This window comes from Terrapene carolina, unplaced genomic scaffold (genome assembly GCF_002925995.2).
Source record: "Terrapene carolina triunguis isolate 2854851 unplaced genomic scaffold, T_m_triunguis-2.0 Scaffold228, whole genome shotgun sequence".
In the NCBI taxonomy this organism is placed as follows: domain Eukaryota; kingdom Metazoa; phylum Chordata; order Testudines; family Emydidae; genus Terrapene; species Terrapene triunguis.
This window is the reverse complement of record NW_020664579.1, coordinates 1729137-1751014: the sequence shown is the minus strand read 5'-3', so window position 1 is coordinate 1751014 and position 21878 is coordinate 1729137. Positions and strand designations below refer to the sequence as shown.

The following is a 21878-nucleotide window of genomic DNA, read 5'->3' as shown; positions in this document are numbered from 1 at the left end:
TACTATTCTACAGACTAAGTCAACTAGGCAAGAAAGAGTACTACGTTGGTGTTCCACAGAAGAGCCAGCATGGGAGACTGACCCACTTTTTCACTTTGTTCCATGTGGCTGCCACTGTGGTAACCAGTGCGGATCATGGAACAGAGGCATAGTGTGCTTTCAATAAGATCGCTACTTAAATGGACAACTTTTTTTAAAAATTGGATGAGGGCACTGATTAGGTATACATACATCACAGCAGAACAGACAGGGAATGCATTAACTCCCTTCAAAAGGGAACCCGACAGGGGGCCGTCCCACTCTGAAGATGGTATTCAGTCTGCTGGGTCAGAAGACAGGATTCCCACCTGGGCTCAAAAGCTGCAATATGAACAGGAAGGGAAATCAGCTTAGGAGGCTCAGAGTGAAGGATGAAGTGTTTTCTTGTATCTGCTTCCAAGTACAAAGAGGTAATGGAGCAAGGAGGCTCTGAGAAACTGCTTTAGCCCTACCAGAAGGCTGTATTTATCACCAGAAACTCCAAAGCCCTGTTTACATAAGATCTGCTCTCCCCATAGTTGTACAAATTAAAGGTGTAATTTTATACCCATTTAGTTAAAACCAGTATAACTTGTGTACAACACGTATATAAAGTTTAAGCCTGCCTATATCAGTTTAGCTTGCACTTCAGATAGCCAGTTTAAAATTAATACAAGAGTTCACACAAATCGATTTAGCTAAACTGTTTCAACTTTTAAATTAATCCCTGTAACTTTTGTGACAGACAACTGCTAAGTGTTACATCACTAACTGCACTGATGTTGATAGACTAGTGCAGTTTTTCAAATGTAGACAATGTTCAAGTTCAGACTGTTCAGCTTCCTGGATCTGAAATAAAAACTCTTCAGCTAAACCAAAATGAGGAAATCCTTGGTCTAAACTCTTTGTGGAAAAGTCTCTACTCTGGCCAGTTTACAAAACAGAGCCTTTTCTAATGAGCCTAAATCTGAAAATAATTTTAAGAGATTTCAGACTACAAGTAAATTCTGCTCTCATTTACTCTTGATTTGCACTAATATAACTCCACTGACTTCTGTGGAGTCACTCTGGAGTTTCACTGTGTAACAGAGCAGAACTTGGCCCTATGTACTAGATAGAACCCTTTTGTGTACACAATTTCTAAAAGGAATCTGTTGGAACAACAACTGTCTAAGTAGGGTCAAGTATCAGGGGGTAGCCGTGTTAGTCTGTATCTACAAAAACAACAAGGAGTCTGGTGGCACCTTAAAGATCAAAATCTGTTAGTCTTTAAGGTGCCACCAGACTCCTTGTTGTTTTTGTCTAAGTAGGGATTTTTTCCTCTTCAAGAGAAAGAGAATCTCTCCCTCAGAGACTCAGTTTTGTTTCCTACCTAATGCCACACAAGTTAAGTACCCTGTTTAATTAGGTAAATAAAGTATACTCCATTTCAAATAGTCCAGATAACTAAGCCAGATCCTCATCCACACCTTCACAAAAAGAGGAAGAAAGACCTAAAATATTCTAAAGCCTTATGTAAGATTTTGACCTCAAAGACTGAAACTCCTTATTTATTGGCTCAGAATTTGATCAGAAGGTAAGAAGTTGGTACTGGTAGTTTTGTGGAGTAGAATGATGGAAAAGCTGCATTCAGCTTAATGTTCTCTATTTTTTACTCTACAATAGAGATTTGTGTTGGTATTATGGCTTTCTGAGTATCCTTTTCGAGGAGTTTTTTTTTCTTTATTGTATTTGTTTTACAGTACATAATATAAATTTTAAAAACATTTTGGAAATAAAAATGCTATTTTAATTCAACCTATTTTCATTTGCAAGGTTATCACATTGAGCAAAGATGGGCAATTAGTAATTATTTCATTTCAAACACCTCTCAACCACCTTTAGTATTCTTTATCAAGTACTATGCTATATTATATGTGCAACTGTCTTGTCATATGTCATCAACACCTCAATTCATTGCCAAACATGTGATTTCTTTAAGGAAACCCATGTTACTAAACATGTTTCCTTAACATATCACCAGCTATGAAGACAAAACAGTAGCCTAATCTTAGTCAGCATCAATATAGTTTGTTGTTTGAACAGCTGGTAACTGGGCATAACATCAATACCAGATTGTCGCTATCTCATGGGAGAAATGGGGAGAATGCATAAGGGACAAACAAACCCTTATCCACAGTGCCCATACCACAGTCATACAACTGTACATTTATAGAGGCAAAAATATGGAATAAAATTCCATGTTACAGATTAAAGCATTAACATTACCTGTGTCCATCACACACAGAACTCATAATCCCACCATTTAGAAAGGACATAGGAGAGCTAGAGATATGAAAAGAAAGGGAACAAAAACTATACAAGAACATGGAAACTATATTTCTAGGATATAGGAAGAAGATACATGATCATGTGCGCCAGCAGTTCTCAACCGGCGGTCCGTGGGACCCCACCACTGAAACCCCGAGCCCTGGCACCCCTCACTCATGGGGCTGAAACCCTGAGCTTCCCTCTCCCCCCTCAAGTCGGGGCAGCAGGGAGATGAAATCCCGAGCTCCTTCTCCCTCTCCCCCCCGAAGCTGCAAGCGGCGGGGCTGAAGCCCCAATGTGGGCAGAAGCCCTGAGCCCATGAGCAGAGTTGAGGGGGCATGAGGGTGTTGCCCCCCAAACTGAAGTGCCTTCTCCAGAGTGGGGCAGTCCTGGGGGCAGCTCCACAGCCCCCCACCTCTTCTCCCTCAGCTCCCCTCAGGCCCCACCCTCTGGCCAGATCCTAGGCAGGAAACCGGAGCCAGGCAGTGTGGAGCAGCTGCTCCTCTGGCTGGTGGTGCCATGGACTGGGCAGCCCTGGCATTCCCCTGTCTGCTGCTGGTGCCTGGGGTTGCAGCTGCTCCTCAGCTCCCAGCCCCCTTTGACTGCTCACGTAGCAGGTCAGAGCTGCCCAGGTGGGGACCTGGCTCCAGTAGAGCCCTCAGAAAGCAGCTACCAGCACACAGCCCGAGGCAGGTGGGTGGCCTGCTGAGGTGAGTCAGGGGGCGGTGGCAGTGCTCCCTCCCTGGACCCTGCTGTGCACAGCTAGCCTGAGCCCTGCCGACCCTTGCCCCCCCATTCCCAAATAGAAATCAAACTACACCTGTGTCCAAGGGTCCCACCCCTGGCCCAGAGCCCCAAGTCCCCGCTCCCCACCAGGCCCTGGAGTTTTTATAGCATGTTATGGGGTCCCAGAAAGAAAAGGGTTGAGAACCCCTGGTGTGCGCAATTCCTTCACAGTAGCATTGAAAAGCCAAATCTTGAGAGCTGCTGAGCATTCAAACTCCCACTGCTTTAATCAAATCACAGCCAAGCTCTACAAAAAGGAATTACTCAGACACTGTAAATGGAAGGACAAAGATTCCTAGTATACAAACAAGAGGCCAGTGGAAAAAACTCCCAAGTAGGTGACTGAAGCACTATCGCAAGAGATATTCAAGAACAGTTCAGACATATTAGTGGGAATTATTATACTATAAATGAATAAAGTGAATGGTGTACAGAAGTCCAACAAAATGTGGTGGTGGGAAAACTGAAATCAAGGATAACTGAACTAGTCTTATCTGGATTTATTCTATAGATAAAAAGAGTAGTAAGGTACCATTACAATAACAAAGAAAGTTTAAGTTCACCAATTCCCTGCCTGAACAGAAGCAGCTTAAAGGAATGATTTGCCAACAGATATTCTTGTAACCTGGGAAAGCACATGCATATTTTTTTCCATCAGACTAGTGGGACACAAAGACAACACAATCTGTAAGAACTAAGGAGGCAAAAATATTCTTCCATCCAACCACAAAACATCAGAAGGACATATTTTTTAGAACTAAGTCCTCCATTGGTTGTTTAGCATTACTGTATAAATTAGTTTCTTGAAAAGTGCTTTAAGCTAACTTTTGCTGACATATTATTCCAAATATGCATTCTCCATCAGCCAAAAATATTTAAAGCTTGAGCCCTTGAGTACTTTTGAACGCAAACAGTTGTACTTATTGTTCATGTATATATGAACAATGTGGTTACACATTTGTAGTAATTCTTAACAGTATATTTTATGGAATGATTTGTAAGGCAAATAGCATCTGGGCGCCTTACACTTTTCAAACAATAAGACAATAGGCAAAATACTGAAACTTTATTATAAATATCCTTTATATAACCATCCTTCTCCTTAATTCCCAATTGCCAAAAATAATCCCATGGTCAATTAAAGGCCTACCAAATACATACTTTTGAAAGAGAGCAGATTAATTCTTACCTCCATTGCTAATGCTGCAGTTTGCTGGTCATAATGATTCAGAAGATTAGGCATAAAGGTGGTATTGTAAGGCAGGTCTTGGCACATCCTCAAGATGATGGGCTCACAAGAAAATAAACTGTGTCCACTTGTATGCCCCACCAAAACTTCCAAGAACAAAAGACAGCAGAACATCAAGCAAGTAGCCATCCTTCCACATGTGAATGGGAGCCAGTCACGGAGGCCTGTCAGATTATTCAATGTACACTTTCAGATATACATGTACTGAAGGTTTGGCTTTAATGCCAGTATTTTTGCTGCTTGTTTGTTAAGATTCTTCAAAAACTGAAATACTATTTGTGCTGATAGAGTCTTATTCAGTCAGTCTGACAGAAGACTTGAGATAGATGGGACACCTTGTCTTTTCTTTTCACATTATGTAGGCTGCATTAGGTTACTGTGTCAAGTTGATTAACCACATTCCCACACGATAGAACCCATCCTGTTGAAACAGCAGCTGAGCTATGTTCTTCTTTTATTAAGCAGCCTAAAACAAAAACAACAAAAAAAACCCAGTAAAACCACTATAGTTAACTTCAAAATTAAAAATGTAGTTAATTAATATAGAACAATATTAGCACAATAAATATTTAAGGTAATTTATTTGTAAGTGTTGAAGCCAAGTAATTAAATCAAGAGACCCAGAATCAATTTTCAGTTCTGATTTTTCAGTCTCTCTCTGAGCAGAAAGGGCTAAAACAACGAGGAGTCCTTGTGGCACCTTAGAGACTAACAAATTTATTTGGGCATAAGCTTTCATGGGCTAGAACCCACTTCATCAGATGCATGCTCCAAAAATACCGGTAGCTCTCTCTTCCTATAGGGAAGGAGGGAAAATGGAAGCGACAGTGTTTCTATGTGATGGATCCTAAATATTTCCATCAAAGACACATTAAGGCCTGGTCTATACTTAAAACTTGCATCCACACAGCTACAGCACGCAGGCATGTGAAAAATCCACACCCCTGAGAACGCAGTTATGCTAACCTAACCTCCAACGTAGCCGCAGCTAGGGCTATGGAAGAATATCTCCACTGACCTTGCTACTGTTGCTCAGAGGCGGAGCTCCCACCTGCAACTGAACTTAGCCTCCAAATTTGGAACTGCCCTTTGAAGAATTACAAACTAAGTTTTCTGTGCAATTATTTTTAGTGAAATATTTACACATGTTCACAGATTGAACATTTAAAGTTTTTAATTCTGAAGTTTTGCTTTTTTGTTTCTCTAAACAATTCACAAACATATACAGTGCTAAATCTCAAACAGGCTAATTTTTTTGGGGGGGGGGGGGTGGGGGGGTAGAGATTATCTTGAATAATTCTAATTGAACTATGCCAAAATTAGCTGTTGCAGGATTGCTCAAATCAGCTACTTTTGTTTTCAGATTATACTGGCCTGCCTCTGACGCATCAGTTGTGCTCTGCCTATTCTCTTGGTAAACCTTTAGGCAGGCTGGGCAGATGAGCTGGAATATAAAAAAAGCAGACCTAGTGAAAGGGTCCTGGAGGAGACAGGAGCTTTAGAAGAGAACAAGTAGATGAGAAAGTAGAGGAGTATTGGCACTTGAACAGCTCCCCTAGCACCACTGCCTCTGCTAACCAGCACATTAGGCAGCGTCAAACTAGGCAAGAGCCTCTGCTCTGAGGCATCAGCATATCAAATGACACAATAGTGCTGCTGCCTCAATAGGCCTGGGAACCAAGGCAGCAGCATCAGGGAACTACTTCAAGCACTGATGCCTAGGCACAGAGGCACTGGATTCCCCCCAGCCAAGGCCTCCCAACATGACTTCATTCTCTTACATAGTTACCACATCCTAACTAGTCTCTTGAAAAGCCTATAGCCCCACTCACCCTACCTCACCTCCACCAAAGTATGGGAGCAGAAAAGACGACACAGTGATATATGTGACTGGGACTAGTGTGTGTTTGACTAGGGAGGCATGAGCAGGGAGTCAAAAGCTTCTGCCTTGAAATATGAGCACTTTAAAGGGTTCTCCCAGTGCTGCTTCCTTGGTTAACTGAGTACCTCAGCATAAAGAGCGAGCTCCTATATACCTCAGGCTACCCAGAGAGCTCAGGCCTCTCCCAATCAGGCCCTGCTCTGCAATGGTACCCAGGTCCTTCCACATCTCCTTTTTGCTTTGAGTGCACCATGTTGCTTACTCTCTAGGAACCATTGCAACAGCTGAAAATAAGTCAGAGCACAACATACTCCACCCATCCCTGTCCCCAAAATATCTTGAGGCTGAGAGCTGTGAAAGAAATAGTGTATGGCTGTTCTGGCAGTTTTACACTGGCTGGGGAACCCCTTTATGCAGCTGTTATTCCCCGGGGCTATTTCTCTCCCTTCACAATGTAAAAGGATCAGAAGTGGAGAAGTCTGATCCAAATATGGTTTGAGCCTTGAGAATGGGGGCCAAAGTGGAAAAAAAAATGAAGTAGGAGAACTACAGGACTACAAGACAGGTCTAGAGGGCCCCTGTTCTCACTACCACTTTATTCTGGAAGAGTGTTAGAAATGGAAACCTAAAGCACAGAACTCAAACCTCTAATCAAATTGTTATTTACAAAAGATTAAATGTAGGCTATCACCCAGATAACTGTTGGTTCAAACAAGACTTCCAATAGAACCTCAAGTGCCACATTAATATTTCAGAGAAGAACAGAAGAACTGACAAACATAACAGGGTTGCAACCAAGAGAGGGTTTACATTAATTTTTGTTTGGGTGGAGTGTAAGAGCATTAGAAAGGCAAAAATTAAGTCTTAGTCTTTCACCTAAAGGTATTAGAAAGTGGGTGAGTGCTGGGGATGTGGAGGTATTTGATTGACATTATATGAATATAGTTAAATTTAAAGCTATGGATTTGTGTACACGCGCTTAAAAGCTTCCAATATGCTCATTTTACAAGTGAGAAAAAATAAATATCAAGTAAATGTATGTACACCTCTACCCCGATATAACGCTGTCCTCGGGAGACAAAGAATCTTACCGCGTTATAGGTGAAACTGCGTTATATCAAACTTGCTTTGATCTGCTGGAGCACGCAGCCCTGCCCCCCCGGAGCACTGCTTTACCACGTTATATCCAAATTTGTGTTATATCGGGTTGTGTTATATCGGGGTAGAGGGTGTATTTCAAACTTTAAGATGAAGAAGGCAGTAGTTTTACCTCTAACTGTTTGAGATTGTGGCCATTGAAACTACAAAAATGCAAACAGGAAAAAAGACAAGATGGTAATAGTAAAAATATCATTTTAAAATAACTGACCTTGTCCTCACCCTGCCCATTCCTCCCACACTGACTGAAAAGAATACTGTGTTTTGAAGATTAACTAGAGCAGATGAAGCACACAGGTAAAGACTCTGAATTTCAATGGCACAAGAAATATTCCATATCTGTCCACCAACAATTCTAACAGAACTACACTGTCACAGTAAAGGAAGCCTAAAGAGCCTTCTACACCCCCACAGTTTAAGTAACAGAATCATGGACCACAAAGCTATTCTGCATAGTGAAAATAACCCAGACCTCAGAACCAAACATGGATTGCTGTGAAGAGCTGTCAGAGTATTATGCTGATATGATTAAATACACATGGAATAAACAGAAAGAAAGTTTTATAACATATGAACTGCCATACTGGGTCAGACCAATGGTACATCTTGCCCAGCATCCTGTCTCCAACCATGGTCAATACCAGAATTTCAGGGGGAGTGTATAGAACAGGGCAATTTTGGAGAGATTCACTGTTGTCTTCCCCTCTCACCTGCTGGCAATCAGAGGTTTAGGATCACCCTGAACATGGGGTAACATCCCTCCCAATCTTGACTAACAGCCATTGATGGGCCTCTCCTCCATGAATTTATCTAATTCTTTTTTTAGACCAGTTGTACTTTTGGCCATCAAAACATCCCATGGCAATAAGTTCCACGGATTAATTGAGCATTGGGCAACAGGGGATGGTTCACTTGACGATTACTTGTCCTGTTCATTCCTTCTGGGGCATCTGGCATTGGCCACTGTCAGAAGACAGGATACTGGGCTAGATGGACCTTTGGTCTGACTAATATGGCCATTCTTATGTTCTTATTATATGAAAGAGTACTTCTTGTTGGTAAAAAGCAACAAAGAGTCCTGTGGCACCTTATAGACTAACAGATGTATTGGAGCATGAGCTTTCGTGGGTGAATACCCACTTCGTCAGATGCATGTCTTGTTTTTAGTAAACCTGCTGCCTATCAAATTCATCTGGTGACTGCTGATTTTTGTATTGTGGGAAAGGGTAAATAACACTTCTCTCTATTCATTTTTTCCACACCATTCATGATTCTAGACCTTTGACCAGATCGTATTACCCACCCAGCCACACTGACTTTGAGGAGCTCCAGCAAATGTGATGGTATGAAAAAGCCCTGAAAATAGAGAGCCACTGCCACACCAGTGAAATGGATCTATACCTCTCATGATTACTGAAAACCATTCCCTCTACTAACAGAAATTGTTAATGCCTTCAACAGTTGCACACCTACCAAACTTTCTGAAAAATGCAATAGTCAGCTCAGTCCTCAAAAAAACATCACTTGACCCTGAAGAACTCTCCAATCTCTCACTCATGGGCGAAATGAATGAGAAAGTAGCAACCCCAAGCGCTAGTAACATGGCTTTTAGCTCATGCAGTAGAGGCTCATGCACTAAGCTCCAGAGGTCCCAGGTTCGATCCTGCCTGCCCATGACCGGGGTCTGTTGGTGTTACAATTGCATTAAATCCTTTAGGGATTTTGTTATTGCTGTTTGTTTTATGAAGAACTCCCACAGATCCTATGGTGCTAGACAGTAATACAAAACTCAGAGAAACTATTTGCAAGGCCAGAACCGTAGGTTGAATCTGAAGCAAAAGCTAGAGAAGATAGGTAATAGGTTTTGTAGCCTATAACCTGAACCATCCATACCCTTTAAAAGGAAAATGCCTAAGTAAAACTAAAATGCAGAGAATAGGAGAACTGCAATATGAAAAGCCAAGTATGTGACTGTATTCCAACTATGAATGCTAACCATTTTTAAACTAGAATCAAGAGTTAGAAATACAGTTAATATATTCTTTGGTGTAGACAGGAACATGCCATAATGTACAATTTTTAATTTCCTGGTGGCAATATTTCTGACCACACTACCTTTTTTGGTTCTTTATCAGGCCTATAAAACACACACAATATACATGCACACACACTGAACTATTTTAGTGATCACATCAGGAGACACCAACCCACCTACCTTGGGACACTAAACACAAACTGCAAGCAAGAGGATCAGGAAGTAGCTAGTCAGCTAGTTGGTTATGAACTTTAAAAGACTAATTATAATCACATACTAATTATAAGCACATACAAAAAGGCTTAGTTACAGTATTATTATATACATCGTAAATGGCAAATCCTACAGGGCAGGTACCAACTCTTAAGCGTAAAAGTCTTATTAGCAAATAAGTTTCACAATTAATACTAAAAGAGATGAAGAGCAAACATAGGAATGGGAAGATCACACAGATGGATGTGCTTATGGAGAGCAATCCCAAAGAGGGGTGCAAGGGTGATATTTTCAGTATGTGACTTATCCCCACCACTCCAATTACAGGAGGAGAAACACAAAGTACTCCTCACTCCATTCTGATTACTGATAGAGGACAAACTGTATTCCCCCCACCCCCTCACACACACACCATTTCAAGTATAGATGTTGGGGAACAAGACAGCAACTTCAACCCCTCCACCCCCAATTCCAGATACAGGGGGAATGGGGCAGGAGACACTCCCCACATTCCACTTCAATTACAGTCAGAGGGCGAGAAACCACACTGCAGTTTTCTCCCACTCCATTTCAGTTACAGATTAAGGGGGAAACCACACCACATCTCCCCCCATTTCAATGACACTGGGGAGACGCACATCACACATCTTTCCCCACTATAGTTACAGACAGAGGGGGGGGGGGGAGAACCACACTGTACAGTATTCTCCCCCTTTTCCCCCCCCCCCCAATTCTTCCCCTCAAGTCTCGTGGCAGACAGAGGGGCGTAGGAAGGGGGGAGGGAACCAAACTATATTTCCCCCACACGCTCCATTTCAAGCACAGATTAAGGGGGGGGAGCCACACAATACCCCCCCCCCCCCTAGTCTTCCCACCCCCCTTCATTGCAGGTCCAGGTGGGGAGTGGGGAGCGGGATTTTGGGGGTGGGGGGAGCTCCTGACCCAGTCATTTCTCAGCTCAGCCCTCTCCTGCACTAGGGTCTCCCCCCCAGCGTCCTCTTACATTGGGGTGTGTCCCTCCCTCCCCTCTATAGGGGTTTCCTGCCCTCCCCCCGTCCTCTCTGCACGGGGGTAGGTTGTGAGCTCTCACCTCGGCGGATCCCCTCCACCCTGAGGCGGCAGCTCCAACGGAAGGAGAGAGGGTCGCCCACCCCCCACACCGAGGCCCAGGCTACCGCACTTACCTCAGCACCCGCCCCGCCTCTCCGGCCTCGCTTCTCCCGCCCCCCCCGAGCTGGCGGCGGCGCGCGAGGAGGTGAGGAAGGTAACGGCTGCGCCGCCCAGACCCCCACGGCAGCGCCAGCCCCTCCCCCTCCCACGCCTCCGCCCGCCCCGCCCCCTGTAGAACGCGGGCTCCGCCTCTCGCTCCGTCACTCCCTGCCCCGCCCCTTCGGACCGCCCCGGAGAGCAGCGAATCAGAACCAGCCCGCTGGTTGCTAGGTAGAAAAGCCGGCACGCCGCGGCTCGGCCCTGATTGGCTGCTTCTCCCGGGGCGCTGGAAACGGTTCCCATGGCAAAGGGAATAAACTTGCCGGGAGAAGAGGAGACGGGGGGGGGCCGTAGAGGGGGGCGAGGCTCCGGAGCGCAGGAGGCCAGGTGAGAGCGTGGGGGAGGGGCGTATCCCCGTCAGGGGCCTCGTGGCGACGGGAGGCGATAGGGGGTATCGATATCACGGGGGGGGGGACGCTCGGGGTATCGCCTCCATGGCGGTCGGGGGCACTGGGGTATCGATTCCCGAGACACGGGGGGCGGGGTTTCTGGGGGGGGGCGAGGACTGATGCCATAGGGCAGCCCTTGGATTACCAGCTGGGGGTGGGGGGTGGCTATCGCAGGGCATGGGGCGCACCAGGGGTGCAGGGGACACTGGGAACTCTTCATGATGCCGGACATGGGGGCACAGGGAGTTATGGATGGAGGGCATTGGGAGATATTGGTACCACAGGGCAGAGGGGGGCACTAGGTATGGGCAATGCTGGGGGCGCGTATTGGGGGATATCACTGCTGCAGGATGCTGTGGGGATACTGGTGCCAGAGGGGGGCAGGGGGAGCACTGGGGGATATCCGTGCTTCAGGGGGATATTAGTTGCAGGGGAACACTGGGAATGTATAGAACCACAGGGGCCATTGGGGGGCATATCAGTTCCATGGGGTGCAGGGCGAGAACTGGAAATATACAGTGCAGGGGTACTGGGGGATGTCAGGGTCCAGGGAGCACTGGGAATGGGCAATGCTGTGGGTGCATGGGGGAGGGGGATATCAGTGCTGCAGGGTGAAAGGGGGAGTACTGGAGGCAATTGATGCCATAAAGCACAGGGGCACTGGAGGCTGGCAGAATGCAGGAGAGCTGATGGTTTTGATGCCATGAAGCGCATAGGGCTTTCAGTGCTGCAAGGCCCAAGTTGGACCCTGGAGAGGATCAGTGCCATGGGGCATTGGTGGGGGTTATAGATACCCCAAGGCAATGGGGAGCCGTGGGAGTTAAGAGACTGTGAAGGGCACAGGGGGTATCAATGCTATAGGGTACCAGGGGCACTGAGGGGTATTGATACTGCAGGAATAATAGGGAGTATTGGTTTCATGGGGTGTGGGGAGCACTGGGGTATCCATGGCACAGGCCACAGCAGGAGACTTGGGAGGAATTGATGGCGAGGGCGGCACTAGGGGCTATCAATGCTGTGGGAAGCAAAGGGGATATAGATACTGCAGGGCAGTAGGGAGTATCGACTCTATGGGGCTGTATGCGGGACTACTGATGCTGCAGAGCACAGGGGGCAACAGGGGAGTTTCACTGCCAAAGGTTATGCAGGGGGGAGGGAAGAGGGCTGCAGGGCTATTAATGCCACAGGGTGCAGGGAGCCCTGGAGGTATCAAAGCCCCACAATGCAGGGAGCATGGGGTGGGGGGTATCACTGCTGTGGAGGCTCAGGAGATATGAGTGTACCCTGTTTGGGGGCATTAAAGCTGTGGGTCACAGATAGAGGATGTGGGAGGGACTGATGTCATGGAGGCCCTGGGGGGATCATTTCAACCAGGAAGCACGGAGATGATCAATGCTGTGGGGAGTAGAACTGGGGATATCAGTGCCCTGAGGAGGGTATCAGTGCCTGGAGTGGAAGGGGGTATTGATAATATTGGGCATGGGGCTCTCACAGGTATTGAGACCACTTGGATGTGAGGGTGTCAACTCTGGAGTACTGAAGGGTGTCAATGCCATAGGGTAGTTGTTGGCAGAGGGGTCACTTAGTGGGACACAGCACCTTGCAATGAGATGCAGCAGCAAGAAGACCAAACTTGTACTTATTTTGCTGCCCATCCACTCAACTGCTTTCTAGGTTTCTCTCTCTGTTTCAAATGATTTTTCCCCAGATCAATCCTCTTGCAGTGTCTCATGTTGAATCTCATATACTTAGTTAGTCTATAAGGTGCCACAGGACTCTTTGTTGCTTTTCTCGTATACTTTGTTCTTTTTGGTCTATATACTCTAATCTCTCTGGCTCACCTTTCTATTACTATGGTTTGCAACACTTGAAATCCACAGAGGACAGTATATGTGAATTAACTACTGTTGACTCCCAGGATGATCATTTACAAGCAGTCCTCTCTTCTTTTCTAAGCCTTAGAGTTTGGTTAGTTCATTCCAGGTAAAAGTCACTCTTATACCATCATGTGGATTATGGTCATTAGATTATTTCTATGTAACATGTGTTTTTAAACCTCTGGGTACATGAGTCTCTGATGACCCAGGAAGGCTTAATAAAACAGTGCCTCTGCAAGACTTACTCTGACTATGATTTGCAGAAGGCGAAGGCCCGGGAATGGTATTCCAGAGGGTTAAGCCTAGATTAACATAGCTAAAGGAAATGAGTTTAATGCCTTAGTTAATATGATCTGATCATACATAGCATTAATCTTTCTTAAATGCAATCAAATTATTTTTTAAAACAAAGGGTTTGACCCAGCTCCTATTGAAATAAAAGAAAGTCTTTGTTATCTTTAATGGGAATTGGATCGGGGGAATGAAAGTGCAGTGCTTGTAATGTTAGGAGGTGATTGTGGTTGGTGCAGATGATGCACTATGGAGGTTTAAGATAATTATCTGTTGCTTTGCAGGGCTCTGTTTGCTTTCAATTAATACTACCTTCTCCCTGTGTGATGAGGCATTCCCAACTGAAGTTTACACAGGTACTTAAGGGAGGGATCATAGATTCATAGATTCTAGGACTGGAAGGGACCTCGAGAGGTCATCGAGTCCAGTCCCCTGCCCGCATGGCAGGACCAAATACTGTCTAGACCATCCCTGATAGACATTTATCTAACCTACTCTTAAATATCTCCAGAGATGGAGATTCCACAACCTCCCTAGGCAATTTATTCCAGTGTTTAACCACCCTGACAGTTAGGAACTTTTTCCTAATGTCCAACCTAGACCTCCCTTGCTGCAGTTTAAGCCCATTGCTTCTTGTTCTATCCTCAGAGGCTAAGGTGAACAAGTTTTCTCCCTCCTCCTTATGACACCCTTTTAGATACCTGAAAACTGCTATCATGTCCCCTCTCAGTCTTCTCTTTTCCAAACTAAACAAACCCAATTCTTTCAGCCTTCCTTCATAGGTCATGTTCTCAAGACCTTTAATCATTCTTGTTGCTCTTCTCTGGACCCTTTCCAATTTCTCCACATCTTTCTTGAAATGCGGTGCCCAGAACTGGACACAATACTCCAGCTGAGGCCTAACCAGAGCAGAGTAGAGCGGAAGAATGACTTCTCGTGTCTTGCTCACAACACACCTGTTAATACATCCCAGAATCACGTTTGCTTTTTTTGCAACAGCATCACACTGTTGACTCATATTTAGCTTGTGGTCCAATATAACCCCTAGATCCCTTTCTGCCGTACTCCTTCCTAGACAGTCTCTTCCCATTCTGTATGTGTGCAACTGATTTTTTCTTCCTAAGTGGAGCACTTTGCATTTGTCTTTGTTAAACTTCATCCTGTTTAACTCAGACCATTTCTCCAATTTGTCCAGATCATTTTGAATTATGACCCTGTCCTCCAAAGCAGTTGCAATCCCTCCCAGTTTGGTATCATCCGCAAACTTAATAATCGTACTTTCTATACCAATATCTAAGTCGTTAATGAAGATATTGAACAGAGCCGGTCCCAAAACAGACCCCTGCGGAACCCCACTCGTTATGCCTTTCCAGCAGGATTGGGAACCATTAATAACAACTCTCTGAGTACAGTTATCCAGCCAGTTATGCACCCACCTTATAGTAGCCCCATCTAAATTGTATTTGCCTAGTTTGTCGATAAGAATATCATGCGAGACCGTATCAAATGCCTTACTAAAGTCTAGGTATACCACATCCATCGCTTCTCCCTTATCCACAAGACTCGTTATCCTATCGAAGAAAGCTATCAGATTGGTTTGACATGATTTGTTCTTTACAAATCCATGCTGGCTGTTCCCTATCACCTTACCACCTTCCAAGTGTTTGCAGATGATTTCCTTAATTACTTGCTCCATTATCTTCCCTGGCACAGAAGTTAAACTAACTGGTCTGTAGTTTCCTGGGTTGTTTTTATTTCCCTTTTTATAGATGGGCACTATATTTGCCCTTTTCCAGTCTTCTGGAATCTCTCCCGTCTCCCATGATTTTCCAAAGATAATAGCTAGAGGCTCAGATACCTCCTCTATTAGCTCCTTGAGTATTCTAGGATGCATTTCATCAGGCCCTGGTGACTTGCAGGCATCTAACTTTTCTAAGTGATTTTTAACTTGTTCTTTTTTTATTTTATCTGCTAAACCTACCCCCTTCCCATTAGCATTCACTAGGTTAGGCATTCCTTCAGACTTCTCGGTGAAGACCGAAACAAAGAAGTCATTAAGCATCTCTGCCATTTCCAAGTTTCCTGTTACTGTTTCTCCCTCTTCACTAAGCAGTGGGCCTACCCTGTCTTTGGTCTTCCTCTTGCTTCTAATGTATTGATAAAAAGTCTTCTTGTTCCCCTTTATTCCCTTAGCTAGTTTGAGCTCATTTTGTGCCTTTGCCTTTCTAATCTTGCCCCTGCATTCCTGTGTTGTTTGCCTATATTCATCCTTTGTAATCTGTCCTAGTTTCCATTTTTTATATGACTCCTTTTTATTTTTTAGATCATGCAAGATCTCGTGGTTAAGCCAAGGTGGTCTTTTGCCACATTTTCTATCTTTCCTAACCAGCGGAATAGCTTGCTTTTGGGCCCTTAATAGTGTCCCTTTGAAAAACTGCCAACTCTCCTCAGTTGTTTTTCCCCTCAGTCTTGATTCCCATGGGACCTTACCTATCAGCTCTCTGAGCTTACCAAAATCCGCCTTCCTGAAATCCATTGTCTCTATTTTGCTGTTCTCCCTTCTACCCTTCCTTAGAATTGCAAACTCTATGATTTCATGATCACTTTCACCCAAGCTGCCTTCTACTTTCAAATTCTCAACGAGTTCCTCCCTATTTGTTAAAATCAAGTCCAGAACAGCTTCCCCCCTAGTAGCTTTTTCAACCTTCTGAAATAAAAAGTTGTCTGCAATGCAGTCCAAGAATTTGTTGGATAGTCTGTGCCCCGCTGTGTTATTTTCCCAACATATATCCGGATAGTTGAAGTCCCCCATCACCACCAAATCTTGGGCTTTGGATGATTTTGTTAGTTGTTTAAAAAAAGCCTCATCCACCTCTTCCACCTGGTTAGGTGGCCTGTAGTAGACTCCTAGCATGACATCACCCTTGTTTTTTACCCCTTTTAGCCTAACCCAGAGACTCTCAACACTTCATAAAAGCAGCTGTTTAAGGAACGAAAAAGGGTGCTTAGGGAGTTGGCTGATGTGATTGCAGAGCCATTGGCCATCATCTTTGAAAATTCATGGCGATCGGGGGAAGTCCCGGACGATTGGAAAAAGGCAAATATAGTGCCCATATTTTAAAAAGGGAAGAAAGAGAACCTGGGGAACTACAGACCAGTCAGCCTCACTTCAGTCCCCAGCAAAATCATGGAGCAGGTCCTCAAGCAATCCATTTTGAAGCACTTGGAGAAGAGGAAGGTGATCAGGAACAGTCAACATGGATTCACCAAGGGCAAGTCATGCATGACCAACCTGATTGCCTTCTCTGATGAGATAACGGCTTTGTGGATATGGGGAAAGCAGTGGATGTAATATATCTTGACTTTAGCAAAGCTTTTAATACGGTTTCCCACAGTATTCTTTCTGGCAAGTTAAAGAAGTATGGATTGGATGAATGGACTGTAAGGTGGATAGAAAGCTGGCTAGATTGTCAGGCTGAACAGGTAGTGATCAACTGCTCGATGTCTAGTTGGCAGCCAGTATCAAGCGGAGTGCCCCAGGGGTTGGTCCTGGGGTCGGTTTTGTTTAACATCTTTATTAATGATCTGGATGATGGGATGAATTGCACCCTCAGCAAGTTCGCAGATGACACTAAGCTGGGGGGAGAAGTAGATATGCTGGAGGGTAGGGATAGGGTCCAGAGTGACCCAGACGAATTGGAGGATTGGGCCAAAAGAAATCTGATGAGGTTCCACAAGGACAAGTGCAGAGTCCTGCACTTAGGACGGAAGAATCCCATGCACCACTACAGGCTGAGGACCAACTGGCTAAGCGGCAGTTCTACAGAAAAGGACCTGGGGATTACAGTGGACGAGAAGCTGGATATGAATCAGCAGTGTGCCCTTGTTGCCAAGAAGGCCAACGGTATATTGGGCTGTATTAGTGGGAGCATTGCCAGCAGATCGAGGGAAGTGATTATTTCCCTCTATTCGGCACTGGTGAGGCCACACCTGGAGTATTATGTCCAGTTTTGGTCCCCCCCACTACAGAAGGGATGTGGACAGATTGGAAAGAGTCTAGCGGAGGGCAATGAAAATGATTAGGGGGCTGGGTCACATGACTTATGAGGAGAGGCTGAGGGAACTGGGGTTATTTTGTCTACAGAAGAGAAGAGTGAGGGGGAAGATTTGATAGCAGCTTTCAACTACCTGAAGGGGGGTTCCAAAGAGGATGGAGTTAGACTGTTCTCAGTGGTGGCAGATGACAGAACAAGAAGCAATGGTCTCAGGTTGCAGTGGGGGAGATCTAGATTGGATATTAGAAAACACTATTTCACTAGGAGGGTGCTGAAGCACTGGAATGGGTTACCTAGGGAGGTGGTGGAATCTCCATCTTTAGAGGTTTTTAAGGCCCGGCTTGACAAAGCCCTGGCTCGGATGATTTAGTTGGTGTTGGTACTGCTTTGAGCAGGGGATTCGACTAGATGATCTCCTGAGGTCTCTTCCAACCCTAATATTCTATGATTCTATGAAAGAAGAGCCTGTGTAGGAAGAAGGCTGTCATCTGTGAAACCAAGGTTGAGATTATTTTTGTTTTTGTTTTGATGCTTGGATACTAACTTCTCTCTCAGAACAGGAACATGACTGCCTGACCCTGTTTTTTTGTTTGTTTTTTGTTTTGTACTGAACTGCTTCACCAGCCTACAGTGTTATTGTAAGCACTGTCCTTCCCATGCACTGGATGAGGCCAGGTTGCTGTAGAAAAAATATTATGTTATCATGTAGGTTAAAACTATATCAGTGCAATGCACAAGGAAGCCAAATTAAGGTTACACAGACAACCTTAATTCTGGCATTTCTTAACTTTGGAGTGCTTGACTTTGCAACCTGTCATCTAGTTACAATAACTGCTTTAAGAAACTCCCCACTAAAAAGAAACCAGGAACTAGGAGTAGGGTGACCAGACAGCAAGTGTGAAAAATCGGGACAGGCGGTGGGGGATAATAGGCGCCTATATAAGACAAAGCCCCAAATATCAGGACTGTCCCTATAAAATCGGGACATCTGGTCACCCTAACTAGGAGTCCTGTCAGAGTCTCCTGATCTAGCTATTAAACCATATTGCAGCAAAAGATAGCGAGGACAGGAAGTGTGTATGTTTTACCGGTTCTCTTCACTCCTCTGCTTCCATCATATTTGTAAAGAAATAGAAAAATACAAGGAAAGGGTGATCTGCTGGGGCTGATCCTGTCGCATTTTCAGAAGCAAAGAAGGGAATCTTGACTGGATACACTGCAGGATTGGGTTTTCCGTAAGGTTTTTCTTGTGATCATTAGAGTGTGTTTGTATTGGCAAAGTGTTATACAAAGGTGTTTGCTGATACTGTATCAAAGTTAGCTTTTCTTTTGTTCCAGAAGTCCTAAATCATCCTGCCATCATGAAAGCTTTAAAATAAACACACTGAAGTATTTACAGAACAGGCACCCAATAACCATATTAAGGATTTCAGACATTTTTAATGTCACTTCATTTAAAAGAAATTATTCAATTTTCAGAATATTAGAATCTAAGACTACAATCCTGCCCCTGGCTCCATGGGGATGGGCTCTTATGCAGACCCATTAAAGCCTGTTACAGGATTTAGGATAAAGAGAGAGCCTTTCACATATTTGGACAAATATTTGTATAAAGACACTACCATTTAGACCAGTAGAGATGACATTTATTTGGTGCCACAAAAGAGAGAATTAATAAAAAAAAACATAGTGCAGTGACACATTTGACCTCAGGTTTCTAATTGTAAAAAAAACCCCAATGCCATAAGCCACAGAATCAATACAAACATCCAAAAACAAATCCACTAAAATGCAGGAAGATAGGAGCTTTCATTCAATTCTTAACCATTTTGAATCTCATTCTGCTAGTTTAAATGTAAAGGAAGCAAATGGACCCTTGGAGGACTGGGTATTGTATGCTCATCAAAATCAAGAAAGAGCCATTTTATGTTTCTTAAAATGATGTATAACCTAGTAGGGAAAATAGTGCAAAAGTATCTCCAATGTTATTACATTTGTCTTTAAGAAGGTTAAATCTTTGCAGCTTGTTTTCTCTGTAGTGTCAGGAGCTTGGGGAAAAAAACATATTTGCTTCCTGATTTGTTGCAAAACCTCTTTTGGTCATTCACTGATCAAAAAACAAGGGAAAGCATTCAACATAATTCCTGATTGGAAAGACCCATTTGATTTATTTGTTGGTAGTAGCAGTAGTAGTAGTAGCAGTATGACAGTATCATACAGAGACCTAGTCAGGCTTGAGGGTCCCATTGTGCTGGCTGCTGTAGACATAGGGTACGTCTATACTTACCTCCGGGTTCGGCGGTAAGAAATCGATCTGGGATCGATTTATCGCGTCTTGTCTAGACGCGATAAATCGATCCCGGAAGTGCTCGCCGTTGACGCCAGTACTCCTGCTCGGCGAGAGGAGTACACGGAGTCGACGGGGGAGCCTGCCTGACGCATGTGGACCCGCGGTAAGTACCTTGTAGTTCGAACTAAGGTACTTCGACTTCAGCTACGTGAATAACGTTATTCACGTAGCTGAAGTTGTGTATCTTAGTTCGAACTAGGGGGTTAGTGTGGACCAGCCCATACAAAATAAAGAACAGCCTCTACCCCTGAAGTTTTGAAGTCTAAGGCCCTGATCCAGCAGTATTCTTAAGCACATGCCTAATGTTAAGCACTTAAATAGTCCCATTAAAGTAAATGAGACCATTCACATGCTTAAAATTAGCTATGTGCTTAAGAATCTTGCTGAGTTGGGTGGGGCATAATAGGCTTACTACAGTTGCAGTTGAAGGACTAGCCCTGTCTGTTGTCAGCAAAGGTTCACATTTACATGTGTAAGGTTTCCTCCAAAAAAGCAGGTAAAGATACAGAGGGATTTTCTCCTTCTGAGCCCTCTTTTAAACACAGTATATAGAGATTGGAGGCCCTTGATTTCTTTATCCTTTCCCACAAGTTGAAGGTGCTGGAAATGTCCTCCTGAACAATTGTTTTGAACAACAGTTTTAACTACGTACCACCATCTGTCTTAAACTGATCTTTTTCTTTTAGTAGATTGAAATGATTTTTTTCTCATAAGCTCCATGGAATCATCCTTAAAGATTAGATTCTCATAGCCTTCACTCAGACGTTCAAGGAAATAAGAGGGGATTAAGGCCATCCTGTCTCCGTCATTTGCCCCTGCTCAGATTGTGACTCTCTGAGATACAGTTCTTCCTCTCGTCTTCCCCAGGAGCAGAATCCTAGTTTACAATCTAGCCCTAACTGAATTAAGGCCAGATCCAGAACCCAGGTAAGTTAATGGAAAGACTCACATCGACTTCAGTGACTTTGGATCCGGCCATTAGTGCATATAGATGTTAACGTAATGAGCACAATATAAAAACCTAGCTAGATCTCTGGGTTTGTAGTGTTATATTGCATATACCCGTGGGCCTGAAACAAGCAAATAAACCAAAAAACCTTCAACCAATAACCCAAGCAGAAAACCCAGAGACTCCATAAAATCCACTAGGGACTTTGCTGTTGCTTTTGATTTTTACGTGGCTTGTTTACACTAAAGCATTAGGTCGACATAAGGCAGCTTATGTCGACCTAATTATGTCAGTGTCTATGCTACAGCCTTGCTCAAACCAATGTAAGTGCCCTACTACACCGACATGTAACTCCACCTCCACGAGAGGCATAGGGCTTATGTCAGTGTAGTTACAGCGACACAGTGTCATTGTGGGTTACTTACATTGGCTGTTGGCTGCCTTGTCAGTTTCACAGCTCCATGCTAGAACCTGAAATTGACAGGAAAGTTGGGTGGGTGGGGGGGGGGGTTCAGCTAGAGCCAGGCTGGGCCCACGGGGCTCCGCGCCAGGCTGGGTCGCCCCCTGGGGTCCTGGCTTCCTCCCTCCCAGCAGGGCTTCTGCCCTGGGGCTCTCTGCTCCCCATGGGGAGCCCGGCAGCCGCCAGGGCTCCCGGCTCCTTGCCGGGAGCACAGCAGCCACCTAGCAGGAAGTGGGTAGCTGAGAGCTGGAGAGGATGCCCCCAAGCTACCGGTGGGGACCTGGGAGCCCGTCTGGGAGCGGGGAGTCTCAGGGCAGCTCCTGGCCAGGGGGCAGGGAGCCCCAGGGGAGTCCGGCTCCGGGGGGAGCTATGCACGGAGCTGAGAGTCCAGGCTCTCAGCCCCTCCTCCACAGCCCCTCTTAAATAGGTGGAGTGGCTCCTGGTGAGGACACACACCACCGACGGAAGAAGGGCAGAGTGGACATGAACCACTGCAGTAATTACTGTGGTGGCTGTAAGTTGACCTAACATAGGCCGACTTAAGTTTTTAGTGTAGACATGCCCCAAGATAGAGAAGCTTGATGTTG

General features: G+C 44.8%; 1 protein-coding gene across 1 annotated transcript in view; it reads right to left on the bottom strand.

Moving 5' to 3' along the window:
- The window catches only part of FZD3 (frizzled class receptor 3), a 75307-nt gene extending 64434 nt beyond the window's left edge, over nt 1-10873 (bottom strand). Inside the window, exons 1-2 of the mRNA XM_024203533.3 lie at nt 10836-10873; nt 4304-4829 (exon numbers count right to left, since the gene is read on the bottom strand). Coding sequence (XP_024059301.1) covers nt 4304-4492 — 189 coding nt within the window. The 5' untranslated portion in view covers nt 4493-4829; nt 10836-10873. The remainder of the gene's footprint in view (nt 1-4303; nt 4830-10835) is intronic.
- Nucleotides 10874-21878: the final 11005 nt, after the last annotated feature.